Genomic DNA, 17,045 nt, shown 5'->3' with positions numbered 1-17,045 from the left:
TGGTATCTCGTCGTACTATTTTAAGCAGCCTCAGCCAGCTGTATAAATACACCGGTACAAACAACAACAGAAAGAAAACGTTCCACCAAATGGGGAAAAATAAGAAGGTGGGGTGGCAGCCTTTTCTGAAGAGCTCCGGTTGATTTTGAAGAGACCAAAAAAAGGCTCGGTGTGCTCCTTTCTATGAAAAATGCAGATGTTTAATAGAAAGATATTTTTGAGGCTGTTGGTAAGCGTGGTATGCTTTTAGTTCTGGGAGGAACAAACACTTTGTTTTCCTGAGATGCTGCCTTTGAGAGGAGAATTGCAAATATCCCGGGTTGTTTTGTACGGTGGATCAAATGGTGCTGGGCCGTGTTTACCCCAACTTTTGGATGTTGGCACTGAGCAGGCAAGGAGTGGCCGGGTGCTTTTGCCAGGACTGCTGCATCCACAGCATAATCCAGAGGAGCTTTTTCCTCCTGCAGTCTCATTTGTAACCCGAGGCACTCCATGGCTCTTGAACTTGGCGGCTGTGGAAGTTAATCAGTGTAATTACTGACAAATGAACTTGCTGCCTTCCTCGGAGCATGGGTGTGATGAGTGCGAGGTTACCCCAGGAGCGCTCGCCAAGAGGGGGCTTGTTCTTTGGCAGGGAGGGAAAGGAAATAGGGCTTGTAGTAACCAGGGCGACTGGGCTTCCTGGGAAGAGGGAAAGAGGCAATTAAAGACGTGAGCTCTGCTTGGGATTATTTGCATTGTTAGCCTCAGCACTTGGAGACGAGACTGCTGCCTTGAGAGCCTCAGAGCGCAGCGTGTCCCTGACCTGCTGTGAGCACGAAGGGCTGAGCCAGTGGGCAGCAAATTGCCCCCGTGACAGTTGCTGGCTTTCTCTTTCCCAGGTTTTGGGGGTTTTACCTTGGTTTTGAGATTTATTTTCTTTCTATTTCCTGTTTTCTATTACTTTTTATGTCATCTCTGAGATACTGTGTCTCTCAGATACAGCCCTGCTGTTGCACAAGGTTTTGCCTTGTGTACCGTGCAGGATTATTCTTAATAAGCCACACCTCTCCTCATCTTTACTCTTATTCTTCTTGATTTCTACCTTGTAATACAAGAACCTATGAATAAAACAAACCAAACAAAACACAAAACCTACAAAAACAATGGGCAGGGAATGGATTAGGTACTTAGGAAAGGTGGAGGTATTCCTCAGGCTGCCTCTTCCTCTTGCTCCCCTCTCACTCAAACTCCCTTCACTTCTCGTGTTGCTTACAGCGCATGCTCAGCTCTTTCATTATCATCTCTGTGGGCTTGTTTCTGCTCTGGGCATCATGCTTGCTATTTGTTAGTTGCTGGTGTTTTTGTTATTCTTTTTTCCCCCATGTTTCTTTAAATTGTTTACCTTAATTTTCCATCCTGTTGGAGTGATGTGCTTTCCTGACCTTTTATTATTATTATTATTATTTTCTTGTATTCCTTTCATTTTCTGAATCCCACTTGCCTTGTGGTTGTTATGTGTCAGTTACATGCGTATCAATTAATTCATTACTGCCTGCCTCAGCCAGCTCTTGCAAGGGGCTGAGAAGCTCTCTTGGGTCAGTCCCATCTCACGGAGATGCCTTTAAGCTGCCCACGTATTTGGACAACTCTGGTGGGAAAAAGCCTTGATGTGAATATTATAGGTGTGAAGCAATGAGTCTCCTTGCAAGGACAGGAATACGGTTATCCTCCATTTCCATGACACATCAGTCACATTATTTCGGGGACGATCTGGCTCAGATTGGCAGAGAGATGCTTGCTGGAGGCGCACAGGCTTGGTGGGATGGCGGCAGCTCCTCGGGGTTTGGGGCTGGGTCAGCTGCACCATGGGGTTTTGCTTTGGGGTGCTTGGGCGGTGGGATCAGGCACCCCTGTGAGACGTGTGCGGGGAAAGGATCTGAAAAACCAACCCACTTTGCTTAGGCTGCCAAAGCTTATACAGAAAAAAATAATAATAATGGTATTTTGGAGAATTTGAGGATCCTTCTCGTTTCTTTGCCCCCTTTGTATGAGGGCTGGAAAGGCAGAGCTCATGTGATGAAAATCCCAGATTTATTATTATTTTTTGCAATGTTTTCATCACAGCAGGAGTCAGACTAAGAGGATGTGCCTGTCTTTGCCTTAATGACAGTAACGATGACAGCGGGAAGCTGGTCAAAGGTACATCATTGCTCTGTCCTTAATTTTCCCTGCACAACCGAGGGTGATTTAATAAATGAGGCACAGCCAAGACCTTTCTCTCATCTTCTGCTCATGAAGCAAAACACCCCCCCACTCCCCAATCACACTTCAGCTTCAAATACGTCATTTGCATCTGGCTGACCTTGGTTCTCCCCTACCCAGGGGAAGCTGAAGAGGTGGGAAGCCAGAGGCTGCGGTGGGTGAATCATAAAATAGCAACCAGTGCCTGCTCCTGAGCAGGGTGTGCTGGAGAAACATCGTGCGCTGTGCCATGGGAAGACAAGAGCAAATCGATTAAACAGGAGATAAAAAGATAGGAAGGCACCTAGTCAGCTATTGTTGAAGAAAATGTGGAGAGGGGAGGAAAAAAAAAGGCGTTAAAAAAAGTGCCAGAGACCATTATTAACTGCAGCACAGGTCCACAGCTCTTCTAATAATAGGCTATGTAGTGAACGCTAGAAATAATATAAGAAGATGTTGAGTGGGGGCTTTTACTGAATGGTTAGGTGAAACAAAGGAATAGTCTTATACTCATTCGGGCAGAAGTTTTATTCTTATTTGAGCAAGATCCTTTTTTTTTTTTTTTTTTTTTTTTTCTCCCCTCTCTGAGATAATAGCCACACTGAATATACTGAAATATCTTCTCTATTAGCTCCTGCAGGATCTGGATAAAGCTCTCATTCAGGTAAACTTGAATCTAATGTGTGTCTGCATAGTAATAAGTTAAATGGGAGCTATCAAAGTGTGGCAGGAGTGCGGATGTGCTGAGGGCTGCTATAACTCGCTCGCCTGCAAATAGGCAGAGTAAATTAAGAGTGGATGAGCCATGAGTTTGAGCAGAGCAATTATAAATTATGTCAGTTTAAGGGGAACATTTAAGTAAATTAAGCTAAGGGGCTGTCTTTAGCATGAGCCAAGGTTTAAAACGGGCTTCTACTGAAGAGGACTTTGTAGACCTGGCTCCGAACAGACCTGCAGATCTGAGTGCCCAGCAGCTTCAGGCAGCTCAGGGCTTGAGCAGAGTTTTATGGCCTTGGCCTTGACTCTTGGGCTATAAAAGCTCCTGTGAAATGAATGCTAAAGTTATAACTCCCCAGAGATGTCTAAGAGCCCCAGATGAGAAAGATTTACCTGGATTTTGGGGACAGGATCTCAGTGCAGAGTACATAGAGGTGCCATCAAACTGCATCAAAACACCTTTATGGGGGTGCGTTCCCAACACTGGTCACCTGCCGTGTTCTTTGAGAAGGAACAAACTTTACAAGGCATAGTTAAAAGAATTTATCTGGCAAGTTCAGAGCTGTGAGAACGTTAATAAACCCAACTGGCTATTTACTGTGCAGTAGCCACTAAGCAATTATGTTTTGTCTGTAGGCAGCCTAATTAAACCAGCAGTTAACAACCTAATGAGAAGAATTTAAACCAGCCCACTATTTCACAGAGGCATCAGTCGGTTCTCCCTGGCTGCCCTGCACTGTGTGTTTTCTGGGGGAGTTTAAAGCTGGTAAAAAAAAAAAAAAGGCAACCTCATTTTGGAGGAGTGGTGATGCATGTTTTCTGTAGTGGAGTTTTGCACGTGCGTGCCCAGATGCTGCGGCACTGGGGTCACATCACAAAGTCAATGTTTCTGCAGGAGCTGGCGAGCAGGGAGCTGTGTGCTAACACAACGTGGGAAGAGCAGAATGATTTTTATTTTATTTTTTGGCAGTTGCCTCTGAGCAAGGCAGAAATCTCCCCTCCCACCACAGCGTGTTGGTGTCACAACAGGGCAGCGGAGGGCTGAGGGCAGGATGTGTCAGTGAACAGGAGATGGATGCAGAGCCCAAACCACGACTTGCTACTAAACACAGATGCCCAGCATGCCCTGTCTGCTCCCCAAAGTGATGTTTTTTTGGAAAGCGTCCATCTTTTTTGTGCTGCTGGAGTGCCCGGAGCCTCTTTTCCTTTGTACGAGGCAGCCTGAAGGGTCACGCTGCTAACGAGCAAACTTGTTCAGTCCTTCTCCGGCTCATCAGTGAGGAGAGGACGAAGTCATTAGCCATCTGTGCTGGGGTAATTACGCAGCAGAGCCTGGCAGGCAGCCAGCAGGCAGGCAGGGGCTGCTCTGCCCCTGGGACTGATGCTGATTTTCTCCTCTGGGGCTCAGCGCAGTGCTGGCAAGGGGGCTCAGGCTGCTTGTCCTCTTGGATGCCCTCCAAGCCCAGCAGAGGTGGGCAAGGAGACTGCCAGCATGAGCTCTGTCTCTTTGCTGTCCCTCTCCTATTTTTTTCTGGTTTCTGTAGCTCAGAAAGCGTAAGTTTGCATCCTTTACTGCCCAGCTCGATGTGGATATCGTGATATCTGTATGGATAGCTAACCCTTTATGTGTAAGCTGATAAATCTGTAGATCAAAGATGCTCTGAAGGCTGCTGTGCTGGTTATAATTCCAGGTTGGTTTTGATTCAGCTTTCCAATGACAGCAGTGCATTGTTTTCTGGTTCCTTTGAATGGTCTGTCAGTCTTTTGGTACATAACGAACAGCAGGATCTATTTTACCTTCATTATACAAATTATTGTATGATGTCTAGCCTCTTTTTCTTTCCTTTTCAGTCCTAAACAGCATGCTCACTTCTATGTGTGCTTTTAATTCTTTCCACTGCTATCAGTAGCCTTTTGGTTCTGCCAGGCATGTTTTGAGCCAGGTGTCCGTGACTCACTGCCCCATGCACTAGGCATCGAGTCAGCCTAAGGAGGAACTTCAGGATGTGTTCAGCCGTATTTTCTCTTACTCCCTGTACACTTACTAAAGGTTTGTTATGAACACTCTTGTTTGTTGAGCCCTCGCTCATGGCTTAATCCCTTTCCTGAATAATCAGTTGTCGGGATTTAATCCCTTCTCATCTGTGAGGTCTGAATTTTGAAGTGCTCTGCACATGCTCTCCTTGTGCTGTCCTTGATGGGAATATTAGGCCTTTGTGGATCACTTTTCAGACTTGTCCCAAGAAAGTTTTTTGAGATCTTTGAGATCTTTGGTGTGGGAAAGGGTTTTTGGTGTGGGAATTACAACCCTAATGATTGATGGGGATGGCTGTTACCTAAGTTGTGAAACCTGCTGAAAAATGCTGTTTCTTCCCTTCCAGGTGACTGCTTTCTTCAACAGATTATGAGCTTTGGGGATTTCTTCTGAAAGGCAATTTCAATGAATCTCTGTTTTGGGCTCCAAATTGGAATGGTCATTCTTTCACCAACACCTGCTTATTATCCAGTTATTATCCAACATCTCCCCTTAGACACTGGGCTTAAACAAATCTTTAAAATCTATACCTGATCTCCTGCTACCTGGCTGGAACTGGAAACAGAGCTCCCGGGCTTTACTCGATTTATCTGAACGTGCTATTGCACATCTAAAATGAGTGAATAGTTGCTTATACTGGTCCTCTCCACCAATGTAAGATATGCAGTCAATGAACTCGGTGCCCCAGAGGTATTTGGTTATGTGTTTTCCTCAAAAATGTAGTTAAATGAGATATGTGGGACTCATTTCTTTGAAAGAAGGCGGAACAGCTGAGGCTCCCTCTGTCAGGCCTCGCTACCCAGCAGTCTGGCACAGATGTACTTCTGAAGAGCTTTGCAACTTGTCCTTATTATGTTCTATGTTTGATTTAATGAAAGAATTTTTAATGAAAGACCTTTTCTGTACTGTAACTGAGCTCCTAATCTTATCTGAAAGCAGAGCACAATCCCTTCAGAAATGGCATTTGAATAACAGCCTATTTGCATTTCCCGCACCACGGTGTCACTCGCAGGAACAGCTCTCTATTTAGGAGAAGACAATCAGCAGATTTCTGAGTCAAAAGTACATCAGTGATGCCATGTGGAGTAGGTATGAGAAACAAACTGTCTCACTTTTCAGCTGAGCAAACAAGACCTTTTTGGTCCCAAAAAACAAGAAGTGAGCTTTTCCTTAGCAAGCACCTGAGGCTTTGTGTAGGTTTTCCATGACGTCCCTGGTAGATTTTTTCATTTACTGTTGGTTGGAGGGAGGCCAAGCCCCAGACTGATGGGTGCCTGTTGACCTGAGCTCTGATGGACAGGGCCAAAAACCCAGCCTTGGATTAACCGAAAACCATCGTCCAAAATTTAGATGGGGCTATGTGGAGCACTTAACACTCGAAAATACTTGAAGTTTGATGGTGATCTGTAGTTCCCACTCCAAAACTGATGGGCAATGCAAACAGAGGCCAGTTTGCTGCCTGCTCTGTGCAGAACTCATGGTGTTGAGCAGCAGAGCCATGGGATGAGTTGGTTGCTGGTTTGTTGGAGCACACAAAGTCCTACATCTATGCTTAGGCCCGCGGAGCAGACTACAGTGTTTTACTAGAAAACTACCTGCATGGCAGGCAGAATGAAGAGGAAAACCTTCCCCTGCCACTGGTAATGTTATTCTTGTTGCAAACATGAGTTGCATCTTGTGGAAGGCCGTGAAGTTCATGTGGTGAAAGCTGGGCTGAGCTCCGATTGACTCTGTCCTTCACCAGGCGAGTGAGGACTGGACCCTGCCCTACATTTCCCCAGCTGGAGCTGAAAGGATTGAATTGCATCCATTGACAAGGTGAGAAGTGTGTCATGTTTTGTCTTGCCCTGTGCAAGAAATATCCTAATTTAAACCACCGCTGTCTTCTCAGCTTCTCCTTCCTCTGCCTCCTTACACAGATGTGCTTCTCTAGAGAGAAGGCCCCATCCACTTTGGTCCTGTCAGCTCCTCTCTCCTACTCGTGCTTCTCTTTGTACTAATTCACTCTTCCCTGAGAAGACCTCCATTACCGGAGTAATAGGTACTATTGAATCAGCCTTTGATGTGACGAGCAGTGGATTTTTGCAGTCAACGTGTCAATTTAAACTGTGGCTGTCATGCTAAAAATAAAAGATCAATTCCCTCTTCCTGGAGAAGAAATTAAGGAAAAACCTTTTCATGTTTTGAACCGAGTGTATAAGGCTGAAGAGGGTGAAGATGGAGATGAGGATGTCTCCTGAGAGGAGTAAATTTGTCAGTTTAGCAAATTAGAGAGAGTATGCTTGCACCTTTTAAGTAGTCAGGTACCAAAATAATGTCACTGAGTAGGCAGGGTTGGGGTGGGGTTGTTCTCCTTGCTAAGCAGAGCCATGGATTTTGACAGATTGTTCACAAAAGAGGCCAAGAGAATCACCTGTCTGAGGACAATTTCTCTGTTTGTCTGATTTTACAGTGTCTTGCTGTAAACCTGTTTGGCATTTCCCTTTCCCTTTTTGCCCCTGTGTCTGGGGTGCTTGGAGGGACCCCCCTGGGACCCTTTGTGGTGGCATCTCTGGGGCCTGTATGGTACCAACTGTGCGGGGCCTGCAAGGTGCTGTTTCACTCGGCGCTGTGACATGTTGGAAGGGATCTGATGAATTATTCAGCAATATTAAGCGCCCTGCGAAGAATAATTAGCAGCTGTGGTTATGTAAAGTGAAAGCAGAGGATTTTGCAGGTTTTGGTGTTCAGGATGCTGTGCCTGGGGATGTTGCAGTGGGGGGTGTGATGTCCCCGTGGCACCTCATTGCAGTGCTGTGTCTGTGCCCCCTGACCAAAATAACTGCTCTTTGGAGCCCACTTTGTGCTTTCTGCCAGAAAGGGGAAGAAAAGGGGGGAAACGACCCCAGTGGAGCAAAGCTGTGGCCAAGAGCTCTCTTTTGTCTGGATCCCGTGGGGGGGGCTGGAGGCAGCCACCCTGCCCTCCTCCTGGGTGCTCGTGCCCTGCATGCCCCCCTGCCAGGCTGTACTTGTGCTTTCTCCCTGACAGGCTCACAAAAGAAGCCGAGGGAACCAGCCAGCCAAGCAGATAAGGAAACAGATGTTGTAGAGCGCAAAGGTCAAATAAATACAGACAGCTGAGGAAATAGGCATTGGAGAATGATGCAAAGTTGAATAGGTGAAAAGAAAGGCTTTTTTTTTTTTTGAATGGAATTACAAAGGGGAATCTCTTTTCTGCACAGAAAAATATTCCGATGAATTCAAGGCAACAAAAAGAAGAAAGGGCTTTACATTTGCCAAACTGCAAGATATTCTACCAGGCCTGTGGACTTGCAGGAGCATACACAGCCTCTGTAGCCAGACCTGTGCCTTGAGTGTTTGGTCCTGCTTTTTTTCACTGTTTGCTATTCTCTGCCACATGATGAATAATATCAAAATGCTCGAGTCCAGAAAAGCATTTGACAAACTGCAGTGGTAGGATTTACATGTACCAGACTAAGTGACTGCTGACCCGGGACTATTGCCTTGCTCCCCATTTCTGAGTGACTTGTTTCTAGTCTATTAAGAAAGAGACAAGTCTTTAATGAAAATGCATTTAATTCCAGCCTGATTAGCCTGGATCATGTTTCGGTGTTCTCGTACCACCAGCAGAGACAGGACTTGTACTTATTGTCATTAAAAATGCAGAATGCCACCAGGTGGTCTCTCTGGTACAGGCAGTGACTTATGCCACAGTGTTTGTCATGCAGATGGCCACAAAATCACGTCCCAGATCCATTCTAATGACTCCTGCAGCCCTAGCAGCCATCCCAAGTGGGACTGAGAACAAGGGGGCTTCACTAAACGCCTGTGTCCTTCTTGCAGCTTGTGCCCTGGCAGTGCTCAGGTCTGCTGCCACCAAACCCTACTGCTTTGTGGTTCCCACATCGTTGCTTTATGGCAATAAGAATCATGAACTGTGCAGCTTTTGTCCCTCGATTATCCAACTACGGCTCTGTTTTGAGGTGGTGAAACACATCTGGGCTGCTAAGTTGAAGGAAGAGGAACATTGCAGAGGTAAAACACAAAGGGAGATTAAAGACACCTACCTTTGCTATTTAAATCCCATTAAACATCAATTATGATCATTCTGATAAAGATGGGGCAGCATTCAAACAGCCACTGGTCTCAGTTTTGTGAAATGCTGAACACGGTTCCTTCAGTGCCTCTCTAGACAAGACTACAAAGACACTGTTGCTGTCCCTCTGCCACAGCTGAAATGTAAATTTCACCACATATGGCTTACAGGGTGGAAACGTGCTGGTGCCTGGGGAGCCAGGATGAGATTGTTTTTGAAAGAGCCAGGAAATGCAGTCGGAGGTTCCCAAAACAGAAGCTCTGGTACAGCTCCCAGCCAGAGTCTGGCAATGGATTTTGTAGACAAACACAGCACAGCAAAGCTAATCAGGACTTGCTAATTTTCATGAACTCATACGCTTGGGATTCACTTCAGGCTTGCATTTTCCTGGAATAACTCAACAGTAACGCTATGTTTACAAATGGACTCTTGGTTTATCTGCTGAGACCACAGTCTTCCTCTTGTGGTCACTGCAACCTTTCCTCTCCCACCACTTGCAGTGGAACCCCTGCCCACTCCTGCCCCCAGGGCTAGTCGTTCTCTGAGCTTTGCATACTGATGGGTTTTCAAAGCAAACCGAACAATATTTGCTTCAGCAAGGCCACTTTGCAAGCAGATTTTATTGGACCACATCCTGCATAAAAAGAGAAATCCAATCTCATATCTATTGTCATGTGCCTATTATTTTTCTGCTCATCACTGCTTTTTCAATTCTTCACGTGTAATTCTCCTTCAGCAACATCATTCAGAACTTCTTAGAATTCAAATACCACTGCTTTTACAGTTTTATCTGCAGTGATATGTTTCCTTATCTTGGATCTCTATTTAATATCTTGTTTTCCTGGGCTGACAGCTGTATTCTTTGAGCTGTGAACATTACCATTCAGGGATAAAGACATTTTCTTGCCCTGTGGTTCTGTATGAGGTCCTTTTCTGATATCTCACCGAACATCTGAGGTCTCCACAGCATCCAAAGCTGCTTTTGGCTAAGACAAGACAGACAGCCCAGCTGAATTATTCACTCATGTGCTGTATTTCCATGTCATGCAGGGGCCATGGCAGCTTTTGTGGACTGGGCTGAGGTGGTCCCAGTCCCTGTGCCTTTTCCTGCAGGGGTTCAGCCCAGACCATGGCAGGCTGGATGCCATGTGGCAGCTTTTCTTCACTGCAGGCTCTGACAGAGCTGATGCCTTATATTTTAGCTGGGTTTCTGGGAACCAGCAGCTCAAGGTATTGAAAACCTGTGTCACTAAACCACTGGCTGAGCTAGTCAGTGGGATTTGGGGTTGCTGTGGTGGCTGTCTCCTGGTTATTGAGATAACTGATTGTTAATGAGCAACCCAGTAAAGTACCTGGGCTGCCGTGGGGCTGTCCTCAGCCCCCAGCAATGCCTCAATTGCCCTCACCAGCCCTGGGACCACCCCACTGGCTGCAGGCTGTGACCCTGCATGCACCAGCGATAAAAAGCCCTGTGGTAGCAAACCCCAGGTGTTGCAGGGGTGGCATTTTGGGGAGAAATTCTCAAAGACTGAGCCATGCCTGTCGAGCTTGATGCCTGTGATGAACCATGGGGGAAAACGGTTCCCCCCCAGAGCTGACTGCCACCAGCGTGCGTGCGTGGGCTGCAGCAGCCAAGGGGCTGAGCGTGTTTGTACACACGTGTGGGGACAGATGGGCGAGTGGCAAGGGGAGTCCCTCTGCTTCCTCAAGCAGAGATTGCTTGTATTGTCCTTTTTTGTACCTAGCAGGTAACAAATGAAGCAGCTGGTGTGCATCTTAACCAGGGAGAGATCCAGAGGCAGGGGGAGAAGGAAAGGCACAGTCAGTCCAAAAGATGCTTTGAAAGGGAAAAAACCTTGCTGCCAGGCTTCCTTCCAAGAGCAATTTCTCTCTCTCTCTCTCTCCCTTTTGGTGCTGTGTTATTCCTCTGTGGCCAGGAGGCTGCAGGCATTTCAGATCTCTTCTTCAAGCCCATGTTTCAAAAAAAAGGGCCTGCAGAATGTTTGCTTCTCAGGCTCAGCAAATGGGAAGTGCACAATGCAGCCGTCTCTAAGCTTCTCTTCTCCTGTCTCGGGGAGAAAGGAATTTGCCAAGCCCTAGAGCCTGACTCACTCGCTGTGTGAGCATGAATTAACCAGGAATGTTCGAGAATTATTCCTGAATAATTCATGAACCTGAATTAATCATGCATTTTCATGAATTATTCATGAATAACTCATGGAAATGCAAGGTTTATTCATGCTCCAAAAAATCCAAGGCTTTTTCTCTTCTCTTCTGCTTTCTCTCCCTGTAAGAAACAGACCTGAAACAAGCTAAGGAAAAAAATATATATGTATATGGAAAAATAACAGGAATAACAATGCTGAAACAAAGCAATCAAGAAAAAAGAAAGCAAAGGGGTTTTTATTTTTTCCCCTTTTTTTTTTTTTTTTTTTTTTCCCTTCTTTTTGTAATGCAGTGGGGACAGCAGGTGGGAGCTTTCTAAGCCAGACAAAGGAGACCTGAGAAGGAACTGTGGTGAAGGGACAAGCCCAAGGCAAAGGACTGTCCGGCCACCTCCTCTCCTGGAGCAGGCAGCTGAGATCTGCATAGCCAGGAGACATTTTGCAAGACTCAACACCTGGAGCAGTGCTAACCAGGCAAGGACGAGCTCTGTTGCTATCAGGATTTTGATCTCTCTCTCTCTTTCTCTCTTTCTCTGTTTGTGCATTTGTGTAGTTTTGTTGTGTTCGGTAAGGGAGCACCTGGTAAGCGGGGCAGGAAGGAGCAGCAGCAGCAGTGAAGATCAGGGCTTTTTTCTTTAAATGTTTCAGAAAGGAAAACCCCTGTAGGGAGATTTTGGGTGTTGGGGTTGTTTGCTCTTTAAAACAGCTGTGTTTTGGGGAGGGAGAAGTCTCAGCTCTCTGTATATCCCACTCTGCTTGGTCTCGGTACCCTTCCTGGGGCTATGCAGAGGGCTGGGTGCAGCCGCCTGCTGCAGAGCATCCAGCCTCCGTGGCTGGCAGCGGGATGTGGGGAGCAAGCTGTCAGCACATGGCGAGCTGCTGCATGGTGCTGCCTTATAAAAATAAATGGCACGGCGTGTCTCGGTCAGGGGAAAACGATTGGAGCAAGCCAGATGTGAGTCTGTGCCAGCAGGGCAGGCTGGCATGTTCAGGGAGCGTTACAGCTCCTGCAAGCAGCTTTGCTGCAGCTGCTGGATGGTGGAGGGGGGAAGGAGAAAGTTGTGCAGGGTGAACCGAACCTCCCAGGTGAGGGGAATCATGGCCAGGCTCAACTTTAATGGGGATATGAATACAAAATGAGAGATGGCAATAAATTGGGGCATAGCTTCCTGTCTGGCCAGCTTGTCCCTGCTCTATCGCTTCTCTCCCTGGTTTTGTGCTCATCTGTGATGTGTGGGATGAAACCTGGAAAGAAATCCTCACCGAGCCTGGTCCTCAGCTGCCCCTGTGGCTCGGGAGGGTTTGAAAGCCACCACCAGCCTGGCTGTTGTCTGGGGGCTGAGCACTCCCATTTCTCCCCTGATTTCAGCTGCAGCTCTAAGGGGCCAAGCAGGGTGTCTCAGTGGGCAGAGCCATGGGCCAGAACCCAGGGGCCCAGCTCCTTGCAGCCCCACTATTTGGCTGCCTTAGATGTCTTCTTTGCTGCTCCGTGCCTCAGTTTCCCTTTGTGTGAAAGAGAGGTAAATTGATGCCCTCCTTAGCAAAGCAGTTTGACATTTACTGAAGGAAATAGCTGTACAGGTGAAGGAAAGAGCATTTCCTGGAACACACCTGGGTCTTTTCGAGTCTCTTCTCTGTCCTGCCCTGATATCGCACAGATCTGATCCCCCTCTGCAGCAAATTGCCATAGCCCCATTGATGTCAATTGAGCTGTGCTGGTCCATGCTGGCAGAGGAACCAGTCTATGCCTGCTCAGTGGCTTGTCCAGGGTCTGCCCAACACATCCCAGGTTCGAGCAGCCGCTGCCTGACCCCAGGTGACACCAGCATGGCTGGAGTTCTTCAGATTAAACCGAGGGACACTAAAAGCTCGTGGGGCTGTGCTCCGATCAGGACAACACCACAGGGAAAGGATTTAGGACAAGACAAGCACAGCAGGGGAGGGATGGGGAAAGAGAAACAACAGGCAGAAAAGACCTGGGGGGGAATATTTTGTATCTATGGGGCGCAGAGCCCCCTTCGTGAATCCTTCCAAGCACGAAGCCGTGCTATGATGCTCCCCTCCCGCTCTCCTGCTCTAGGTGGGCAGCCCCGATGTCGACCAAGCTCTATGTCCTCATCAGCTGGCCCGACGGCAGCCGTGTCATCAACATCGAGAACATCAAGGAGCCCCGCAAGCCCTTCCACCTCTACGCGGTGGGCGAGCAGGTGCTGGCCCGCTGCCCCGGCTTCAGCGGGCTCTACTGGGGCATGGTGGAGGGCATCAGCGGTGAGTGAGGGCCCCGTCCTTGGAGGCTACTACTTGGGGCTGCTCAGGAGGGATCAAGGTCGGTGCTGAAAAGTCCTCTCCTCTCTTCCCGCAGAGCACAAAGATGTCCTGGAGAAGAAGCTGCAGGAAGACAGACAGCTCTTGGAGACGTTAAGTGAGTAGTGTTCTGGCTTTTGGAGCTTTTAGTACAGCAGGATGATGGGTTTGGAGAGAAACGAGTTGACGATAGCACCTTTCTACCTTCCCTGGGGCTTCCTGGGAAGCTGCTCTGTGTGGTGCTGTCCCATGACGCTTCCCAGCCCTACCATCAGGATGAGCAGGGGTGAGCGGGAGGTGGGGGATGCACAGCACCGACCCCAAACTGCACGTCTTGAGTGTCACCCTTTGCTTTCAGAAGATGAACCGGCCAACCACAGCGTGATGCCACCCCAGCCAAAAAAATCCAGGAAAACCTTCCCGAAATGGACCCCAGGGAATGCCCCCAGGAAATATGGGGACAGGAGTTACCCCAGCAAGCCGCTGCTACGGGCAGCCGAGGCCGGCCTGCCCGGTGATGTTGGCAGCTCCTCCATCATCAAGGAGAGACGTGCCCTGGGGCCACCCCACCCAGCCAGTGCCTTCACCCCCCCAGCCACTTTCGTCACCCTCGCCATGCCGGGGACATCCCAGGGTGAAGAGGACAGGGCTGGCACTGCTACCAGAGGTAAACGGGGCTGTAAATGAGGACCTTGACTCGTAGCCATCTCCTGCTGGGTGGGCTGGGCTGGGAACCTGCGTGGCTGCAAGGACACCTCCACTTTGCTCCAGATTCACAAGGGTCAGAGATGAAATTTTTCTCTGAAAAATTCAGAGATGAAATCCTTTCCACCTGTGAGATCTTCCGGAGGGTTGTCTACAGGAAGATGCATGTGCAACAGCAAATGGTATCTGCTCTGCCAGGCACCAACTTATTCTCCTGGGCTAGCAGCTCTTCCCCTGTAAGCTAAAAAAAACAATCCAGCCTGCCTGAATAACCGTGACACCCACAAGTCCTGTCCCTCAATTAGCAGTTCTAGAAATACATGGGTGCATTCTCTGTGTGCTGACTAACAGCAGGGTCAGAGACACACTGGTTCCTCCTCCCTTGCCCACAGTTTTTTTGAGATGGAAGCAGAAGCGGGCCTCGAGATACCACCTTTTTAAAAAACAAAATCCCCATTATTCAGTCCTGGAAAGCACATTTGGGTCATTCTGGTTACGCAAAGGGAACCATGTGCCATGTGTTGCCATGCAATCCTGCACGAGGGCTAAGATAATTTGTCCTGGAGACAAAGGGATTCAGGTGCTGGCCTGGTCAACAGCAGGCTTGTTCATTTTGTCCCCCATTCCTGCCTCTAGATTATGTTGCCCTGGCAATGAAGAGGAAGTCAGATGGCATCTTGTCCCAGTGCCAGCAACACGTCTGTCTGAACAGGTAACACCTGGAGGCATGGTGAGGCCCCTGACTGTCTCATGCCATATAAATTCATTTCATGTGATGTTTTGGGTTTGCTCTAAATGAAACCAGAGTTGACTTTGCTGCCAGCCCTTAAATTCCAGACAATTCTCAGCAGGAATGAATGCAACAGGAATGTGGAGCTGGTGGCAGTGCTTCTTAACTTGCTTGTTTCTTCCAGCTGTGAAGAGCGAAAGCTGGATGCTTTGCAAGGGACTGATGACTTTGGGAGAGTTCAGAAAAAAATCTGTCCTGGTGAAATGGAAAGGTAATTAGCAAAAGGAGGCACTTGTTCTTAACTGTATTTTCCTCACTACAGAAAACACTGAGACCACAGCTGGGTGACAAAATGGTGCAATCTTAGAGCCAAGAGCTGCTGAATCTCAATGTAATCAGAGCCAGGTGTTTCTGATTGCAGGGCTCAGCGCTAGAGATCCAGGAAGACTCTAAAACAGTGCAGAAACCGCAAAGCTCTTGCCTATAACCATCAAAATGCCACCTATCGTGTTTGAACATGGTTGCGTGTTGCTTGCTTTATTGTCCATTACTTTAACGACAAGTACCCAGTGATGAAGTAGCTACTAGGGACGGTTTTACTGCAAAGAAACATGTACCAAAAATCATGTTACAGCACTGGTATTGTCATTTCTTGCATGCCCATTGTTTCGTACCACGGATAAGTGTCCCCTGGGACTTACTGGCCTTGTGTCTTCCTTAAAACTGGAAAGAAAATTGGCCATCAAAGTTGCCAGGCACGCATGACAAGGTGGGGTTGAGAGTTAAACTCTGAATGTTTCTGAGCTTCTGAAAAGCCCTGAACACATCATTTTTTGCTCCTCACCCAGGCATTCTGACAAAGACCTTGTCCTGGGCCCACCTGCAGGACACATGTCAGCGCTGCTTGGGTTTAGCAAGAGCCATGGGGCTGTCTTCCCTCTGCCCATTTTATACTCTGGCTTTAATTTTTCAGGGAGAAGGTAGAGCAGCTGGAGAGGATGGTCTTGGACCTGCAGCAGGATGTCCTCTCTCTGAAGAAGAAGGTGCAGCGGCTGGAATCCCTGTCCTTCCAGGAGGAGCCCCACCGGCCGCCCTGCGAGGTGGTAGAGCTCTTCAACGGCTACACCAAGGAACAGCTCAAAGAGGCCATCCGCTTCGACCAGAAAATCAGCACGGCCTGCAAGACTCTGCTCTACAAGCTCTTTACCTCTGACTACATCCAGAGCCACTCCATCACGGGGCGGAGGGGCAACACTTTCCGGGAGGCGAAGCCCATGATGGACGAACGCTGCATCAAAATCATCCGGGTGCTGTTGAAACAGAAATTTGGCGATCACCTCAGCGACACGGTGATCACGGAGAAGATACAGAACGTGCAGAAAGCCCTGAGGCAGAAATTTAAGACAGAATGCCTCTGACATGGGGGGGATCGGTGTCTCTGTTCACGGTGCACCTGAGGAGCCCTCCCAGGGAAGACGTGGATGCAGGGCTCCCCTGATTCCCCTGGAGGAACCCACCCGGCAGATCTGGGTGCTCAGCACAGCACAGACCTTTCCCAAGTGTCTGTCTGCATTAATCTGGAGGGAATTTTGCCCAGCTTGGCTAGAGTTCTGCACATCTGCTAGCACTTTACAAGCCCCTTCCCCTGTGGTCTGCGTGCAAGCCTCAGAGTGCTGTCTGCACGATGATCTCCAGGACTTTTGGGTGGACACACTCAAAAGCTTGAGGGTAACAGAAGGGCAGACTCATTAAAGCAATGCCATAAAACCTGCAGAGAAGGATTATTTCATTTTTCCCCTCCCCTTGTTTTAATGCGGTTGTATGGAAGAAGTGTTGAAGCGTTTGCACTAACAAAATCTGCTGAAGAGAAGAAGTCTTCCGTGGAAATTACATGGCATGAATTTTCCTTTCAACACTTGATTATCTCCATGGAGAAATCCTGTACGTTTTCAGGTGGGGAGGAGGGGGAGAACAAAATTTGTCCCAGTGCAGCTCCAGCTTTCCGCCTCTCCTTCAAAGAGCAGGCGTATTGTGAATGCAGTCATTATAATTTAAATACAGTATTTATAT

The 17,045-nt window shown here is 48.0% G+C and overlaps 1 protein-coding gene across 2 annotated transcripts in view; it reads left to right on the top strand.

The window, feature by feature from the left end:
* The window catches only part of LOC118176787, a 28,773-nt gene extending 11,933 nt beyond the window's left edge, over positions 1-16,840 (top strand). The window contains exons 1-8 of one of the 2 annotated variants that reach the window (XM_035344019.1): positions 11,147-11,360; positions 11,530-11,710; positions 13,317-13,504; positions 13,599-13,658; positions 13,899-14,207; positions 14,882-14,957; positions 15,112-15,246; positions 15,949-16,840. In XM_035344019.1, the coding sequence (XP_035199910.1) occupies positions 13,330-13,504; positions 13,599-13,658; positions 13,899-14,207; positions 14,882-14,957; positions 15,112-15,246; positions 15,949-16,393 (1,200 nt within the window). In that variant the 5' untranslated portion in view covers positions 11,147-11,360; positions 11,530-11,710; positions 13,317-13,329 and the 3' untranslated portion in view covers positions 16,394-16,840. Of the gene's footprint in view, positions 1-11,146; positions 11,361-11,529; positions 11,711-13,316; positions 13,505-13,598; positions 13,659-13,898; positions 14,208-14,881; positions 14,958-15,111; positions 15,247-15,948 lie in introns of those variants that run through there. The other variant, XM_035344020.1, reaches the window with a different exon arrangement.
* The last annotated feature ends 205 nt before the right edge of the window (positions 16,841-17,045 follow it).

Source organism: Oxyura jamaicensis, chromosome 20 (genome assembly GCF_011077185.1).
Source record: "Oxyura jamaicensis isolate SHBP4307 breed ruddy duck chromosome 20, BPBGC_Ojam_1.0, whole genome shotgun sequence".
Lineage (NCBI taxonomy): Eukaryota > Metazoa > Chordata > Aves > Anseriformes > Anatidae > Oxyura > Oxyura jamaicensis.
This window is presented reverse-complemented; position numbering and strand designations above follow the sequence as displayed.